Source organism: Nicotiana tabacum, chromosome 5 (assembly GCF_000715075.1).
Source record: "Nicotiana tabacum cultivar K326 chromosome 5, ASM71507v2, whole genome shotgun sequence".
NCBI lineage: Eukaryota > Viridiplantae > Streptophyta > Magnoliopsida > Solanales > Solanaceae > Nicotiana > Nicotiana tabacum.
This window is the reverse complement of record NC_134084.1, coordinates 103706789-103724815: the sequence shown is the minus strand read 5'-3', so window position 1 is coordinate 103724815 and position 18027 is coordinate 103706789. Positions and strand designations below refer to the sequence as shown.

At 34.9% G+C, this 18027-nt stretch overlaps 1 protein-coding gene across 1 annotated transcript; it reads left to right on the top strand.

Annotated features, from left to right (window-relative positions):
* Window positions 1-2634: 2634 nt before the first annotated feature.
* Window positions 2635-9500, top strand: LOC107804714 (serine/threonine-protein kinase Nek6-like). Its single transcript, XM_016628646.2, has 14 exons — window positions 2635-2852; window positions 2945-3043; window positions 3449-3515; window positions 5868-5933; window positions 6047-6093; window positions 6690-6735; window positions 6839-6919; window positions 6996-7038; window positions 7120-7169; window positions 7486-7567; window positions 7651-7700; window positions 7837-7910; window positions 8038-8089; window positions 8174-9500. The coding sequence occupies exons 2-14, from the start codon at window positions 2946-2948 to the stop codon at window positions 9314-9316; spliced, it is 1899 nt and encodes a 632-aa protein (XP_016484132.1). The 5' UTR covers window positions 2635-2852; window position 2945; the 3' UTR covers window positions 9317-9500.
* The last annotated feature ends 8527 nt before the right edge of the window (window positions 9501-18027 follow it).

The window sequence follows — 18027 nt, the reverse complement described above, 5'->3', positions numbered from 1 at the left end:
AAACTTTATGATTAGAGAGATTCTCCAGGGTGGTATATTCTATGTCTGTCTTCCAAAGATATAGGGATAGTAATGGGGGTTTTATTGCTGTCATTTATGGGTGGGGAGTGCTTATCACAATCTTGAATATCTATATCCATGCGTAGGGTAAGAGGTGGAGAGGGGGTTGTGGTAATAATAATTGCATTGTCTTGTTTCAAGAGTGTATCCTTGAAAGATTGGGGAGGGGGGAGGAATTTGAATTGATGTGTCCTTTGAGATATCCAATGCATATTCTTCTTTCTTATGGCAGGAATTGGTAGTGTCAGGTGGTTTTGGGGGGATTTAGAGATGAGCTTGCTCAATAGTTATGGTAATCATTGTGGAGTTGTTGATGGAGAGTTAATGTGTTTCAGGAAGTTTTAACTAGTACATAAAGCCATAAGCTATAATATTTTTTTAATTAAAGTATTCAAAAATATAAAAATAAAAACGTTCTAAGTTCACCTAAGTATTGACAAGATCTTTGTCCAAAATCAGTAGGTATCAACCAATAGAGAGAGAAAAAAAGGTACATAAAGTAATAAATTTTGATAATTGAAAATGCCCTATTAGTTAGTTAGAGTTAATTGATGACCTTCAAAAATACAACAAGGATCTAATTCACTATACATGAGTAAGAAACACCTAAAAACCGTAGAAATGTTATATTAAACTGCTTAAAGAATCTACAATCTGCTTTGTTCCTCTATTTTCCTTAAGAAGTACATGCGTTTTACTGTCAGCCTCAACATGAATGCCAAAAAAAATATTGTGTAATTTAGTAAGCTATAATCAATAATATTTATATTGTATAATTTAATATATATTTCGGTACGGTATCAACATTTCTGTATTATTTTTTTAAATACCAAATACACACCTAATACCAATTTTTTTCTAAACCTTAAACCAAATATTATACCAAATACCAAAATACTAATTAAGTACAAAATATCAAAAATTTTAATTTGGTACAATAATTCGATATTTATCAAATTATGCACAATCCTAACCTTCACTGAAATAAGTCCCAGAAGCATGATGACCAATTAATAACAGAGAAAGCAAAGAAAAAAAAAACACTTGCTTAATAATTAGTTCTGCTTAATGTTGCAGCTACGAAAAAGAGGAACATGCTAGCCATATTGAAATTATGAGTTTACGTTTTGCTCTCGTCTGGTTGATTCAACATTAATGGCCCGAGTATAGTTGATTAATGTGATGCTCAACAAATTGTACTTTTTTATAACTTCTCAAGTGAAGATTTTACAGAATTTGGAGTGTCATTTTCTGTTAAGGAGAAATCTTAATATTTCTCTGATTTGGGTTAAGAGGCAAGGAAATTTAATTGCTTATTGTTTGGCAAGAGAGTTTAAAGATTTTTTTTTTCTATTGGGAGTGCATTAGTTGTTTTATTGTAAACTTGTTGTTGGTTGCTGATTCAGCCTAATAAAAGTTAGTTAAAAAAAATTAATGTAAGTATTGGAATAGAATTTTTGGGATGATACTCCTCTCCATTTTTCATGCTCTCTATTTCTCCAAATTCCTATATAAATCTATGACATTTGTCCTATATAAATATTAAAGACCCAAATTTATTTACTTCTAACAATAGTATTAACCATGATTAAATAGATAGATTTGCCATTAACCTCGAAAATTAAAGAATCATCATTCTCTAACGTTGTTAAAAAATCTTCATCTCATAAAATTTTGGCAACCATTAAAAAAGCTTGCATGTATATTTCGAATGTTATATTTAAATTGATGAGATCATGGAATACTTCACAATAAAATCACAAACCAAACAATTGAAAGAATATTTTCTTAACGTCTACGAAGAAAAATTTTTGGGTTGCATTTTTCTACCTCAACTAAAATATTTACTGCAACGTGTGTCCAAGCATCTCATTGCCTAAAACTACCACTGAAAATTTATTGATATAAAATATTGGTGTTAAAATTAAGAATACTTTATTGAAAAGAAAATAATTTCGAAATATAAAACAGAAGCACTTAAATACTTTATTTAAAATTTGGAACTCAGAAGATAAAATTTCTTTCTAAAGGTAGAGACTAGAGAGTACCTTTCCCCCCCTAAAATAGTTGTTATAATTATCTATTAAACTACGGTTAATTTATTATTGGAGTAAATAAATTTGAGCCTTTAATATTTAAATAGGACAAATATCAAAAATCTATATAGGAAATTGGGAATTGGAAAGGATGATAAATGGAGAGGAGTTTCCTTCGGGTTTTTGCTTCATTTAGACCTGTTTTCCGTGCGCATTAACTTCCCATTAAATAAACAAATACTACTCCTTCCTTCCTTTTCAGAACAAGTGACCAGTTTACTTTTTCATTTTGATTCAAAATAAGTGTGCATTTAGGTAATTAAGAAAAAATTTAATTTATTTTTACTCTTTTACCCTTATGTGCATATTCCTAACAAGTTTTCTCACTCCTTACTATAATTATATGACCAATATTTAATAAGAATAATTTAATCGTATTTTTGTATAAGATTTAGCATTTTCTTACCCGGTGCTAAAAGTAAACTGTACTTATTGTGAGATGGAACGAGTATATATATTGGTATTTGGAATCCAATGCGGCATTAATTAATGTTGCCTTCCTAAATCTTAGCCCCTACTTCAGATCCTCCTTCTCTCACACACACACACACACACACAACATAGTACCGCAAGTAGTTGCAGTTACAGCACTTGACATCATACTAACACTATACCTTTGTCCCAATTCATTTCCCAACTTCCAAAATCTTTGTTTTTGCTGGAGTTAAATAAAGATTTGCCTAAGTTTTGAGTTGGGTGAGTTCAAGAACCAGTTCAATTAACATAAAGATTGAATCTTTAACTGTTATTATTACTGAACAGTGTAATGTCTGTGTGTTTGATGGCAGAATGGAGACTCGGATTGATGATTATGAAGTGATACAACAGTTGGAAAGAAGAGCTTTTGGAACTGCATTTCTTGTTCTCCATCGAACTGATAAGAAGAAGTAAGCAAATAGTACTAAATTTTTTCCCCTTATATTACTTGTTTTTGTCTGAAAGAGGATTTTTTGGTTAACTTCCAGTTATATATTATAGTTTTCCAGCTGTTTCAGCTTTAGTTTGAGAAATCTGACTAAATTATTCTGTATTAGCAATTTTGAGAATTTATTGAAACTTGTAGAAGCTAGTTTGATGTTGGTTTGCTCTCTTGAATTTCACATTAAGGAGTGCGATTTCAGCGTAATGCTGTAATGCATAGCTTTGTCCTGTCTTGATGAAGTGTATTCTTATTTAAGAAAAGAAAATAGAGGAAAACTTGTTCTATGCTGATAATCTTCTCTTTACTTTGATGTAAAGAGAAGTAATGTAAATCCAATCTTATGGAGTTCTGATTTTCCTTTTCCTTGTAGGTATGTTCTGAAGAAAATACCATTAGCAAAACAGACAGAAAAGTCCAAGCGTGCTGTAAATCTGGAGGTCATTTCAAGTGCTTCTCTGAATTTTCTTGTCTGAAAAAATAGTATTATGATTAATTGGGAACCAATAATAGTTGTGTCATATTCTTCGAAGTTGCTGAACTTTAAGTTGGTTGGTCACAAACTTTAGTCGACGATGAAATGCAAGGGGGTGCTATATCTATGACATAATCCAGTGGTTCACATCAGCAATATAGTCTTAGGTTATCTAATTGAATAGATTTCCTTATAGTTTCATTAGCGAGCTACATTGTATGAGGTGATCCGTCATAAGGAATTTGACATACTGCTTGTTATTGATGTACATCTTATTATGCCTCTCTTTTGCCATTTTCTTAAGGGCCTATTGGTACCGAAATTCAATGGTTGGATATTTCTATTCACATTTCTTACAATCAGCCCCACTAATGTCCTCTCCAGCCATCCTTTATGTGATTCCTCAAGCTAATTTGTTTTCTACCCCAGTTGCTTCTAACATGAGATGATGTTATGCAAACACTAGCAGTTGAATTTGCATGTCAGTTTCTATTTGAATTGGTCTTCTTGTCTAAGTATCCTGAATCGTCATTCTCATACCACATCATGCGTCCTTTGCTATTAACATTTTCCTGAACTACTGTTGTTGTACATTTGAAGGTGTGGTCTCCCATGCGAAACTTTCTTTCTTCGAGGAGTTTTGCTTAATAGTTAATTCATGGGATAAAATCATGAATGTTTAGCATGCTGGACTTGGTAAGGAGTGATTTTCCTGAATATGTTGAGGAGTGGAGCATCGTATGACTTCTATTATTGGAAACCTATAAATGGTAAAGTAGATGTGAAACACCATTTATTGACATGTTCTCCGCATGAGGGCCAATTTGCACCCGACTTATAGAGGCTCGCATCCAGTATCTTGTATGATAAGAATGTACCACCTAGACTTAAAGGTAAAATCTATAGAATGGTTGTTAGGTCGACTATGTTATATGGGGCAAAGTGGCAGAGTGTTGGCCGTCAAGAGCTCTCATGTCCAGAAGTTGAAAATAGCAAATATGAGGATGCAGAGATGGATGTTTGGGCATACTAAGAGAGATAGGATTAGGAATGAAGATATTCGGAATAAAGTCGGGGGTAGGGGAGGAGGGATGGGAGGGGAGGGTGGATGAAATAGAGGCTCACATCCAGTGTCTTGTGTGATAAGAATGTACCACCTAGACTTAAAAGGTAAAATCTATGGTGTGGTTGTTAGACCAGCTATGTTGTATGAGGTAGAGTGTTGGTCAATCAAGAGCTTTCATGTCGAGAAGTTGAAAGTACCAAAAATGAGGATGTTGAGATGTATGTTTGGGCATACTAAGAGAGATAGAATTAGTAATGAAGATATTCGGGACAAGGTCAGAGTGGCTCCCGTGGTGGACAAGTTACAAGAACCGAGACTAAGATGGTTAACGAGATGTCCAGATGCCCCAGTGTGACGGTGCTAGAGGTTACCCATGGTGGGTCTGAAGAGTGGGAGAGGTAGACCAAAGAAGTATTGGGGAGAGGTGATAAGGCAGGACATGAAACATCTGCAGCTTACGGAGCACATGACCCTGGATAGGAAGATGTAGAGGTCGAGAACTAGGTTAGAAAGTTAGTAGGTAGTCAGGAGTTTTATCCTTTTCTTAAACGTAGTATGTATAGCACTGTTGTACTTCCTTAAACATAGATTTGTATTACTACTAGTTGTTTTGTTGCTTCAATTTTCTTGTTATCTTGTTGTTGGTACTTCTTCATGTTTCTTTATCCTTTTTGTGGTTTACCCATTATTGTATTTCTTTTCGACTATGCTGTGAATTTGTTTTTCCTGAGCCGCTGGTCTATCGAAAGCAGCATCTCTAAGGTAGGGGTAGGGCTGCGTACACCCTCCCTAGACCTCACTTGTGAGATTTTAGTGGGTTGTTCATAACTTCTTATATTTTAATTGTAAAATCTCGCATATCTTAGAGCTCATGGCAGATGGCTAAAAGCTCTATATATATTTTACCATGTTAACCGCATTTCAAACTTCATATGATATGAGCTCCGACCTTTAAAGCACTTTGCACCTAAGATTTTCCCTACATGAATAGCCCTAATCTCGAAGTGGATAATGTGGACGCAATGCAGTATACATATCTTAACCAAATATTCACTTTGACGAATAGGCAGTATGGACTATCGACACTCTTACTTACTTCAGTCTTATTTTTGATTTTTGAGTCCAAGCACATTTACATACAAAATCTTCAGCTCGTCTTATAATTTATTATATCAAAAGTTTAACTTGGTGGCATGATATGCTTGGGAATATTCTTCTATCTGATGATAGACAGTTATTTTTCTGTTGCAGATGAATGCGATAGCTAAATTAAGCCATCCATATATTTTGGAGTACAAAGATGCTTGGATGGACAAGGTATCATATTAACCAGTTTTGTGGTTATAGGATTTGAAAGTGCAACAAGTATCCTTTCTTAGGAGCAATTATTTCTACTTAAGCTGCGCTCAAGAAAAGCTTGACTTTTTCAGGGGAGCTGTATATGCACCGTTACCAATTATTGTGAAGATGAAGACATGTGAGTGGTTATCCCTGGTTTTGCTAACTTTTTTATATGCGTACCCCATCCTCTCCATTTTATAGTGCAAGATAAGAATAAAGAATAAAAGCATCCAACCAAATACTTACGTAAAATTTTTCGTCACAGACACGGTTTATATTTTTCTTGTACAATATGGTTAACCTGTGTTTGTAGAGGTGACCTTTTCCCAAGCATTTGTGGCTGCTTCCAGCCTCTGCTGTAAGCATTTTCAGGTATCTGGAGAATGAAAGACAGACTTCACAAACACTCCCTCCACACCAAGAAGATTGGAGGGATCAAAGTACGAGGAAGCAGCACATCTAATTATTGTGCGAATTAAATATTTTAAAATAAATAGTACATTTTTAGGAATTACATAAATGTACTTATATTATCATATTTTAAAGTAAATATATTTTTAAAATGCTGACAAATTTGCTTTCAAAGAATTAATGGATTGACTCTCCAAATAGTAATGGTGCCATTAAAATAGGGCACAAGGAGTAATGAAGTTGAAAACAAGGAATAGGATGATTATAGAGTTTCTTTTTTGGTGTAATCTAAGGATGGGGGCAATTTTTTTCGGTTTTCAGGACAGAGATCATAAGGAAGTCCAGAGGAGCACTTTTTCCTGAAGAGGTAGTTAGATGCAATTTCAATACCTATGAAGCTTTTCTGTGCCTTCCTGGTAGCTTAAAACATAGCATGTGTTTGTTTTGTTGTGTTTTCCATTCCTCTGTAGAAACTCTGCAAATGGCTGACTCAGCTATTATTAGCTTTGGAGCATCTGCATTCCAACCGCATTCATCATAGAGATCTTAAGGTAAAGACATGCTGTAATCAGTGAAATATAGCTTTTTTACTATGACATGTTTTAACATGAACTACTTTGCATTCAGCTGTGTAACATATTCATCACAAAGGACAATGACATCCGGTTAGGTAAGAATGCCAGACCAAGTGCTTGATTGGGTTGTGTTTTCTCCTTTGTTATCCATAATCAAATTCTCTTCATTTTCACAGGTGGTTTTGGATTAGCAAAATTTACAGATGCAGAAGGCTTTGCTTCCTCGGTATGAGTTTCTGTAGTGGAAAAATGCACCTTCTTACTTACGGGCAACCAACTATTATCACCTACACATGATTCAATGTAAAATCTATTTAGCAAGAGAGAAATTCCTTCTCCCTCGACCACTGAGAAAACCAATTAGTTGCTTTTTTTTTCAGTTACAGAAATCATCTTGTAAGGATAAAATACTGTGGTAAACATATTATAAAGCACTCACTCCAACACACCAAGCTTAGTACATTTGAGAAAAACATGCTGAGTTGTACATCTAATCCTTAATTTCCACAAATATTTGATGCAATTTCCTTGGCTGAAAACAGGCTGCTGGCACTTCAAGCAACATGTGCCCTGAGCTCCTTGATGGTATACCCTATGGCTACAAATCTGATATATGGTCGCTTGGTAAGAAAGTTGACGAAGTAATGTATTTCTTGCTCTTCGCATCATGTCCCTAAAACATGAATAACATTTTAACGTGATTCTAGGATGCTGCATGTTTGAGATTGCCACACATCAACCACCATTTAGAGCTCCTGTAAGTTGATCTTTCTGCTATCTGAACTTTGTACACAGTACCTTAAAAAATTATCCTTATTACCGAAAAAGAAAAAAAGACATTCTTTATCATGATATTTTCTATATGATGTTCTGACGAGATATGGACTCAACAGGACAAGACTGGACTTATCAACAAAATAAACCGGGGTTCTTTGTCACCACTTCCGATTATATACTCCTCCACCATGTAAGTATCTTCTGTTTCTGTACCAACCTTAACAAGTGTTTCTTATTTCCTACTAGCATTGCAACTTCTCATCAAGCCACAAATAAAACAAATCAGTCAATTGAAAAAACAGATTTAATGCTTGCAGGAAACAGATAATAAAGAGCATGCTAAGGAAAAATTCAGAACACAGAACTACGGTGAGTGCAAGCGGCAGGTGTTCAAATGTTATTAAATAGAGATTCATCATTCATCCTGATATCTTTTTTACCTCAAACTTATAGGCTGCCGAGTTGTTAAGGCATCAACATTTGCAACCATACCTCCTCTTGTGTCACAACCCTTCATCCGCGTTTCTTCCAGTGAAGTCCCCAAGCAGCACAAAAGAGAGAGCAAGACCATCACCTGGAAAATCTAGCAGTCCTAAATATAGCAGAGACAGACAGTTGAGGCTAAAAGAGAAGAGACCTGTCCTTTACTTTGATGAAAGTGATAACATAATGCCGTGGAACTTATCAGACAATTATAGTACGTTCAAAGCCAAACTTGAGACTAAGAGAGTTGATCCAACAAGCTACTCAGTTAGGATCTCTCAAGATAGTGAGGATTCTAAAAGGGGGGAGACGAGTGAGGCAGCTGTTTGCTATGGAGATGATCAAACTGAGAGACTCTTGCAAATGGGAAGTACGAATACACCAAACTTTTCCAGTTCAAGGGCAAAAACATGGTCCGAGGAACTAGAGCATGCTTCTCCTGAGCATGTTAAACAATTTGAAAAGTGTGATAGGGAGAGTTGCGAAACAAAAGAGCTTGAGGTGTTGAGCAGTCCAGCAGACAATGAGGAAGCTGAGACAAATGTAGTGGAAGGTATCTCCGGAAAGCCTCGCGGAATGACATTGTCTAGTGAAAGCTGCAGCATTAAAACACGGTGCTTTGATGAAGAAAGCACTTCATCAAATTCGCAGCCGGCAAAACCAGATTCCGTGGCAGAACCAAGGTGCTATGCCACTGATACTGAAAATGGTAGTGAGAGTAGAGAAGTTTCTATTGACTGCATGTCAACTGAAAGCAATGGTTCACTTGTACATAAAGATGAGCTAGAAAAGAAAGCGACGATGGTTAATGACACGAAACAGGCTAAAAAAGATGCTCTTCAAGCACTGGATGATAAGGTTTCACAGCTCAAGTCACTAGCCGCATTAGCTAGTAACGAGCGCAAAGATGATTGGGGGAATTCCACTCAACAAAGAGCTGAAGCTCTAGAGTCTCTTTTGGAGGTTTGTGCACGACTACTTAAGCAGGAAAAGATCGATGAGCTTGCAGGTGTGCTGAAACCATTTGGGGATGACGGAATGTCATCTAGAGAGACAGCAATCTGGTTGACAAAAAGCCTCATGACTGCGCAAAAGTTGGCCAAGGGATCGTGATGTTGCACAGAAGCTTTCCCTTAACGGTAATATCACTGTTTGAAAGTGATTTGTGTTCTTTCCATGGTGTACACAGAATGTGTTTCTTTAGTGTTTGATCCCCTAGTAAATGATTGGACTTAAGGAAACATACTTGGATAGTTGTAAATCAGCAAGTGTTGTTGGACAAAATTATTATTTGATATTTACCACGCTCTGGTACTGTTTGGTTTTACACTGTTAATGAACTAAAGGGTTCATAGGAGCTCTAAAAGTACGCACCGACCTTATTGCATGTGGAACAGAGAAAGCTCATAGATTTCTTCAGCTTCTAAGATGTGCTTGTGTTTGTAGTCGTCTTATTTGTTATAACAATTTCTTTATAATATTGGACGGAGACGGGCTTAGAAAATGATTTTTTTTTTTAAAAAAAATTATATTAGTTGAGCCGAATTGTTTGGGATTGAGGTATAATTGTTATTGTTCTTTCTAAAAATGTTGTCGTGGGAGCAAAAGACGCGAGGAAAAAGTTGATGGCCCCAAATTCGATCTCTGTAAATAGGGACCTTGATTTTGACATTGAATTTTTAGCGCCATATTCGATCTCTCTAAATACGGACCTCTGCAAACTATTGACAAGCTCAAGAGGATAGTGTTGATAGTCAAAAATGTATAATAATTTACTCAAAAGCTCTTTCCAGAAATTTTCTTCAGCAAATAAATTGGGATATCATGAACGTAAGGTTGATAATAATGTCGAGTAATATAATTGGTATTGAAGATCACATGGATAAAATCTCTCTTAGTTATCTCTTCTTTTTCTTTAATAACAAAAAACGTTCCGTATATTTGGAATTAGATTTAATAGGCGAGAAGAGTAAGCTTTGTTAGTGAAACATATTTCATCTGGTAGGTTTAGAATTCAGGGTCAAATAGAGGTGGGACAAAATATTTTAGTGTAAATAGCAAAACTAAGGCTTACAAAAATCGTCCCTTATATTTGGGATTAGATTTAATAGGCGAGAGTAGGCTCCGCTAGTGAAACATATTCACCTTCAGCTGGTAGGTTTAAAGTTCATATTCAAATGAAGGATAAAAGATTTTAGTGTAAATAGTAAAACTAAGGCTTAATCAACATTTTAAAAAATAAAAATTATCAATATATGCTAGTTTTACCCATCTCTTCTGAACTTCCCCCTTTCATCAGCCCAAGCTTTAGTAGAATTTTATCGCATTACTCTATTCATGTCATTGTATTTCAAGTATTAGAGTACCTACCATTGCGAAAGTTTAATAGTTCTCGGGGCGTTCACAGTACAAATGTTAACAAATTTAGATTTAAGGGAGAATTTAAACAATTTTTTCTAGTTCTTGAAATAAAATTTATATATTTGGAACTAAGATAAATAAAAGTACAAAAAATCAAAGTATTCTATTACTAAAAACACTTCTAAAATATTTGAACCAGTTACAATATAAATAGTATCAATTATTTCAAGACATATGCTACTCTATTCTCTCGCAATAATTACAAAGACAAACTGATCACTGTAAGAAATTCAAATGTCAATTTTGTTATTGTGACGATGACCACAAGAAACTTACTTCTTACCGAGTTCCCAATCAGACGGTCATCGTTGTATCCATGTCATTGCATCTAGCTCCTCACGATCTTTAATGTTAATGTTAACGACAAAAATAAAAAGTTAAACCTCTATACACCAATAATGTACAAAATTTATTATACTCTAAGGTCATTCAAAAGGTAATTACACATATTATTCACAGTAAGCGAAACTAGTAATTTGAAAATAAGATAAGTGATTCTAGAGCAACTTAAATTGCACTAAGAATAAAGGTAAATCTTCTAGCAGAGTTTAAATTACATCGAAAGCATAACTTTTTTTATTAAACTATTTGTGGACATTTAAATACAAATAAATGTAGAAAAAGAAGGCATAACTTTTGTTGGACCCAATAGCTATTAGAAGCTAGATATCACCCTCAAAGATTGTGGTGGAATCGTAACATGATAAGTAATACTTTATCTTTATAGAAATTTCATGTTTGAGCTTTGGGGATTGAATTACCTTTGGTAAGGAATACTTTGTTGGAATTTGGACTTACGTTAATTGGTTATAGCCTGAAAAGATAGTGACGTGGACCAAGTGATGAATAAATAAAAGGCTTAATATTAAATATTATGTGTATGGATAAGTGAGGCCCAATAACTATTGGCCTGTGATGGGTAGACACTCTTTATAAATAGAGGCCAACCCCCCTTTCCCTAGCTATTAGAAAACCCTAGCGTATTCTGCCTTTTGAATGCATGGTAACGGTAGACGTCCTATCAGTCAAGTTCTCCGGGTTGTGAGAGAGCGTAGCTAGTGGATCGTGGAAGTTGATCTCAGGCTTAATCGTTGTTTGTTGTCGCTGCTGTATCCATGGAGTTAAATGGTATGCTTCCTTAAACTCTAACTCTAGATTGATTGCATAATTGTGTCTTAATCTCTACTATAGCTGCGATTTAATAATCTTACAGTTGGTATCAGAGCCACCATAGTTAGAGATTAAAATCAATGAATTAATCTTGGGTTTCGAAATATTTATATTGTTGTTGAATTTCGGACAATGTTACAACATTAGAAAAAGTTGTTACACAGTCAGTTTTTGGATGAATTCATCTTTGGCGGCTATAGTCCGTAATTCTTGTTTCTACAAAATAGGTTTTAACCCATTGTAATGGAACCGGATTTATTATACATGGAAGGTTATAGCTTGATGTCGGTGGTGATAATTTTGAACATCAATTTTAATTTAAAGATGACGGAGGCACATCAGCTATATGTTTATGTGGAAATATTGTTTTAACCTAGTGTATATTGTCTTTAACTAAATTAATATTTTATTCTTTTAATTCTTTGGCCCACAATTCTAGAAGTAATTATATTTGTCCAAAAATTTGTGTTGTTGTCAATTAAGGCAAACATGGAATGTTGAGTGCTTAGTCAGAACTAATCTAAACACCTTTTGTGACTTATGAAGAACGTCTTTATCTGATTCCTTAATTTTATTACTTGATCAACTTGATTTGTGTTTGATTATTATAACTAGGTGTGTCTGACTGTTAGCATACCGTAAACTTTAATAATAAAATTGTTTGTTAGAAACTTTTCTTGATACTTAGTCAGAGGATGGAGTTAATAAATAAAATATATTATAAGGTATGGGGATTATTTTTATCACATTTTAAATAAGAATTTATGATTAATAAATAGCTTCCATCAAAGTGGTCTATTTAGTTGGGGTCATTAGAAATTCTTAAAACTTTACACATGTAAAATAATATTATACGTGAATTGAGAATTATGATTAATAGATAGTTTCCACCAAAGTGATCTGTTTATTTAGTCATTGAAATATTCTCAATTCACCATGTCTAAATTGTCCTTTACTAGTGTGCGTTAGTGTTGGAGGTTTACCTTTTGATACTAGTGACGCTAAATTAATATGAGAATAGGTATTGTGTTTTCCACCTAAAAGAGCAACATAACATCTTGAATTATCATGTGTATAAATAAGGATAATTTGTTATAAGGGAAAGGTTTTGCGTCTCTTATCTAAAGGAAGGACACAATGTATGCCTTGTACTCTTGGATAAAGGGGAGTAGGTTTTGTATCTCTTGCCTAAAAGTAAGGATGCAGTGAATGCCTTGGACTCCTTGATCTTTAAAAGGGGAGACAGTTGCATCTGGAGTGGTTTAATGGATGTCTTTGACTCTTTTGATTTATATATTGGTTAACATTGCTACCAAACCGAATAATTTAGGTGTAACCATTACCGATGATTTTCTTGTTCATCAATCTCTAATGTCCCTTCCTCAACATTTTAACGAGCTTAAGACAACATATAATGCACAAAAGGATAAATGTAGTGTTGATGAGCTTATTATTGTTTATGTGGTAGAGGAAGAGAGGATTCATAAGGAGAAAGTTGAGGGTATAGTGAATTTTGTTAGTTCGTCTAGATTAGCTGATTATCCCTCTTATAAAAGAAAAGGTGGACCCAAATTTCACAAAAAAAAATATGGTCAGTCTCATCGTCCAGGTGGTAATAGTGGTCATACTAATAAGCCTGGTGTTAACCAAGGTCAGTCTCATAATCCTCTTGGTCATCAAGCTGTAATTAAGAAAAAAATCAAGTGCTGGGATTGCAAACAAGTAGGTCATAAGAAATCTGGTTGTCCTCTAAAAAGGAAATCAGGATCTAGTAAGCAGACGGAAGCCAAAAGAGGATGAAGCCAGTATTGTTGTGGGCAATGGACTCAAAGCAAAAGTAGAGTTTATAAGGACATCTATTTTACCTTTTAAAAAATAATTCTAGTATTCGTTTAGAAAATACTATTTTTGTACCGTCTATGAGACGAAAATTAGTTTCGGTTTCCCTTTTGGACAAAGCTGGTTATTCATTTTAATAAAGAAATGGTATTATTAAAATTTCCTATGATTCACATGCTGTTGCTGATGCCTTTTTAAGTGATGGTCTATATCGCTTGAATATATTGAATGAAACTTTTCTGCAATGCATGTTGAAAATTTTGCCCACAAAAGGCCTGTTATGAGTAAAACGTCTTACCTATTATGGCATAGGCGTCTTGGTCATATTTCTAAAGAAAGAATTGAATGATGGATAAAGGAAAATATTTTATCTGTTCTTGATCCAAAAGATTTTGAAACTTGTGTGGATTGTGTTAAGGGTAAAATGACCAAGGTTAAGAGAAAGGGTTCCACTAGGAGCTCTGAACTCTTAGAAATAATTCATACTGATATTAGTGGACCTTATGTACCTATTTTGACCAATCATAAATATTTTATTACTTTTTTTGATGACTTTTCAAGGTGCTGTTATATATATCTTTTAAAAGAAAAATCTGAAGCACTTGATAAGTTTAAAATTTACAAGACTAAAGTTGAAAAACAGCTTGGGAAATCCATTAAGATAGTGAGGTCTGACCGTGGTGGTGAGTACTATGGAAAATATGATGAGTCTGGTCAATGTATGAGGCCTTTTGCTTTATTTTTGCAAGAATGTGGGATAGTAACACAATATACCATGCCAGGTACTCCTGAGCAGAATGGTGTGGCTGAAAGACGAAATCGTACACTCATGGAAATGGTGAGAAGTATGATGTCAAGGACTAGCCTACCTGAGTCTCTTTGGGGTGAAGCCTTAAAAACAACTAGCTATATCCTGAATAGAGTTCCTACAAAATCTGTCTTGAAAACTCCCTTTGAACTATGGGCAACCCGAAAACCTAGCTTGAACCATTTTCATATTTAGGGATGTCCCGCTGAAGTTCGTATTTATTTACCCACATAAAAGAAAACTGATCCTAAATCTACCAGTTGTTTCTTTATAGGCTATCCTGATCACTCTAAAGGTTTTAGGTTTTTATGTCCGGGGAGTGGCACTAGAATCGTTGAGTCTATTAATGCAAAATTTCTTGAGCATGATGTTTGTGATTGTGATTGTTCATGTGGTAAGGAAATTGTATTGAAAGAGAAGGAAGTCATTGTCCCTGTACCTGCTATACATGAAAAGGTGGTAAACCAACCTATTCATGAGGGGGAGAATCAAGGGAACAACGACGAAGACCCCATAGTTCCTGAGCAAAATGCACACAATGAACCACTCCGCAGGTCACAAAGAGAAAGAAGGTCTGCCATCTCTGATGATTTTATCGTATATGTGACTGAAAATCTTAGTGATACTGGAGAGCTGACTGATCCTTTATCATATGCTCAAGCTATTTTCTCTCATTTGTTGATAAATGGCGTGAGGCAATGGAAGATGAAATGCGCTCCATGGAACACAATGGAGTGTGGGAGTTAGTTGAATTGCTTGTAGGTTTTAGGCCTATTGGTTGCAAATGGCTGTTTAAAACCAAAAAAGACTCTAAGAGAAATATAGACCGTTATAAAGCAAGGTTGGTTGCTAAGGGTTACACCAAGAAAGAAGGTATTGATTATAAAGAAATATTTTCTCCTGTTTCATCCAAAGATGCATTTAGAATTATGATGACTCTTGTGGCTCATTTTGATTTAGAATTGCACCAGATGGATGTTAAAACTGCTTTCCTGAATGGGAGTCTACTTGAAGAAGTTTACATGGTTCAACCTGAAGGGTTTAAAGAAGCTGGTAAAGAACATCTAGTGTGCAAGCTTAACAAATTCATATATGGGCTTAAACAAGCCTCCAGGCAGTGGTACTTGAAATTTGATGAAATTATTACAAAATTGGATTTGTGGAAAATAAGCTTGATGAATGTGTTTATCCCAAAATAGTTAATGGCAATTTTATTATTATGGTTCTCTATGTTGATGACATTTTGCTTGCCACAAATGATTTGGGCTTCATGAATGAGACCAAACAATTTTTGTCTAGGTCTTTTGATATAAAAGATCTTGGTGAAGCCTCTTTTGTTCTTGGGATAGAAATTAAAAGAGATAGGTCACGTGGTTTATTGGGTTTATCACAGCGTTCCTACATTGAGAGTGTTCTTAAAACTTTCAATATGCAAGACTGTAGACCTGGAGTTGCACCTGTTATAAAAGGAGACAAACTTAGCAAGGATCAATGTCAGAAAAATGAAGTTGAAATGAGAACTATGAAAGATGTGCCATATGCAAGTGTTGTTGGTTGTTTAATGTACATACATGTTTGTACAAGACCTGATATTGCATTTGCTGTTAACATGTTGGGAAGATTTTCTTCTAATCCTGGGTGGGCATATTGGGTGGTTGCAAACAAAGTGTTGAGATATCTACAACGCACCAAAGACTTCATGCTTGTATACAAAAAGATTGATGATCTGGATCTTCTAGTATATTTAGATTCTGATTTTGCAGGTTGTCAAGACACTATGAAATCAATTTTTGGGTATATTTTTATATTGGGTGGAGGTGCTATTTCTTGGAGAAGTGAGAAGCAAAGTATCACTGCTACATCTACAATGGAAGCTGAGTTTATTGCTTGTTTTGAGACTGCTTCACATGTTGTCTGGATGAAGAATTTTCTTACTAAATTGCAAATTGTGGATTTTATATCTAAGCCGATGACTATTTTCTGTGACAATAGTGCAACTGTGTTCTTCTTCAAGAATAACAAGAGAACAAGAGGCTCTAAGCATGTTAGCCTTAAGTTTCTTAAAGTTAGAGACATGGTAAAAGAAGGTGATATATGTATTGAGCATATTAGCACAGAATCTATGTTGGTTGATCCTTTGTCTAAAGGTCTTAGGCATGTAGTGTTTAATGAACATGCTAAAAATATGGGTATTTTAGAGTCTTTTGATGTGCTTTAGTCAGTGGGAGTTACTTTGTAATTGCTGACTGGGATATTGCTTTTAATAAATTCTATTTTTATGCAAGCTTGTGTTATTTGATATCTGTTATGCTTATGACTAACATGATAATTTATTTATTTTTATTTTCCATTGAACATTGCATAAACTCATGATATCTTTGAGTCTTGCGGTTTGTTGCTTTGATTATCCCGGGTAAGGCACAAGGGAATCCTCCTGAAGTGATATGATTTTGTATCACTTGGAAGCTCCTGAGGTGATATGGTTATAATATCACTTGGAGGATTATTTCTTTCTAAGAGGTGTGAATCTATTCACCTTGATTAGAAAGATAAAATGCTTACACACATGTTTGATCCATGTTGATGGAAATTCTAGCATATGTGGTCGTAGATAGAATTCATACCTTAAAATGGTGCGATGCCTACTACGATTCATTGTTAGTCTTTTCTGTTGAGACTCAATGGATTATTATATGAGTCATTCTATCCTTGACTATGTGAGTAGTGTGGCCATCGTAGAGTCTAAAATCCTTTTTCAAAATGATTTTCTTAAAAACTCAAATATTTAAAATTATTTTCTTGTCCTCAATTAATGTTGGCGTCCAAGTGGGAGAGTGTTGGAATTTGGACTTACATAAATTGGTTATAGCCTGAAAGGATAGTGACGTGGACCAAGTGGTGGATAAATAAAAGGTCTAATATTAAATATTATGTGTGTGGATAAGTGATGCCTAATAACTATTGGCTTGTGATGGGTAGACACTCTTTATGAATAGAGGCCAACCCCTCTTTCCCTAGCTATTAGAAAACCCTAGCGTATTCTGCCTCTGGAATACGTGGTAACGGTAGACGTCCCATCAGTTAAGTTCTCTGGGCTGTGAGAACGCGTAGCTAGTGGATCGTGGAAGTTGGTCTCAGACTTAATTGCCGTTTGCTGTCGCTGCTGTATCCATGGAGTTAAACGGTATGCTTCCTTAAACTTTAACTTTAGATTGATTGCATAATTGTGTCTTAATCTCTACTATGACTGCGATTTAATAATCTTACATACTTTACCCACTCCTTTCCCCCTCCAAGTAAGATTTTACAGCGTGAATCAAAATTAGTTGAGCCATAAAAGTAGGTGCCGAATACCGGATGAAAAATATATATAAAAAAAAAGGTGCCAAAAATGAAAAATAAATGTAAGGTTTCAGTGGAGACCCACAGTAAGATGGGAGGGCTATTGCCCACCTGAGATTCACATTTGTGGTTCCCACTAACCATGACTAGAAAGACTAGGAGTACCTTAAATTTCACCCAAAAAAGAAAATAAAAATGAAATAAAAATTTAGTTTTTAGCCAAACAGAGAAGTATAAATTGTGC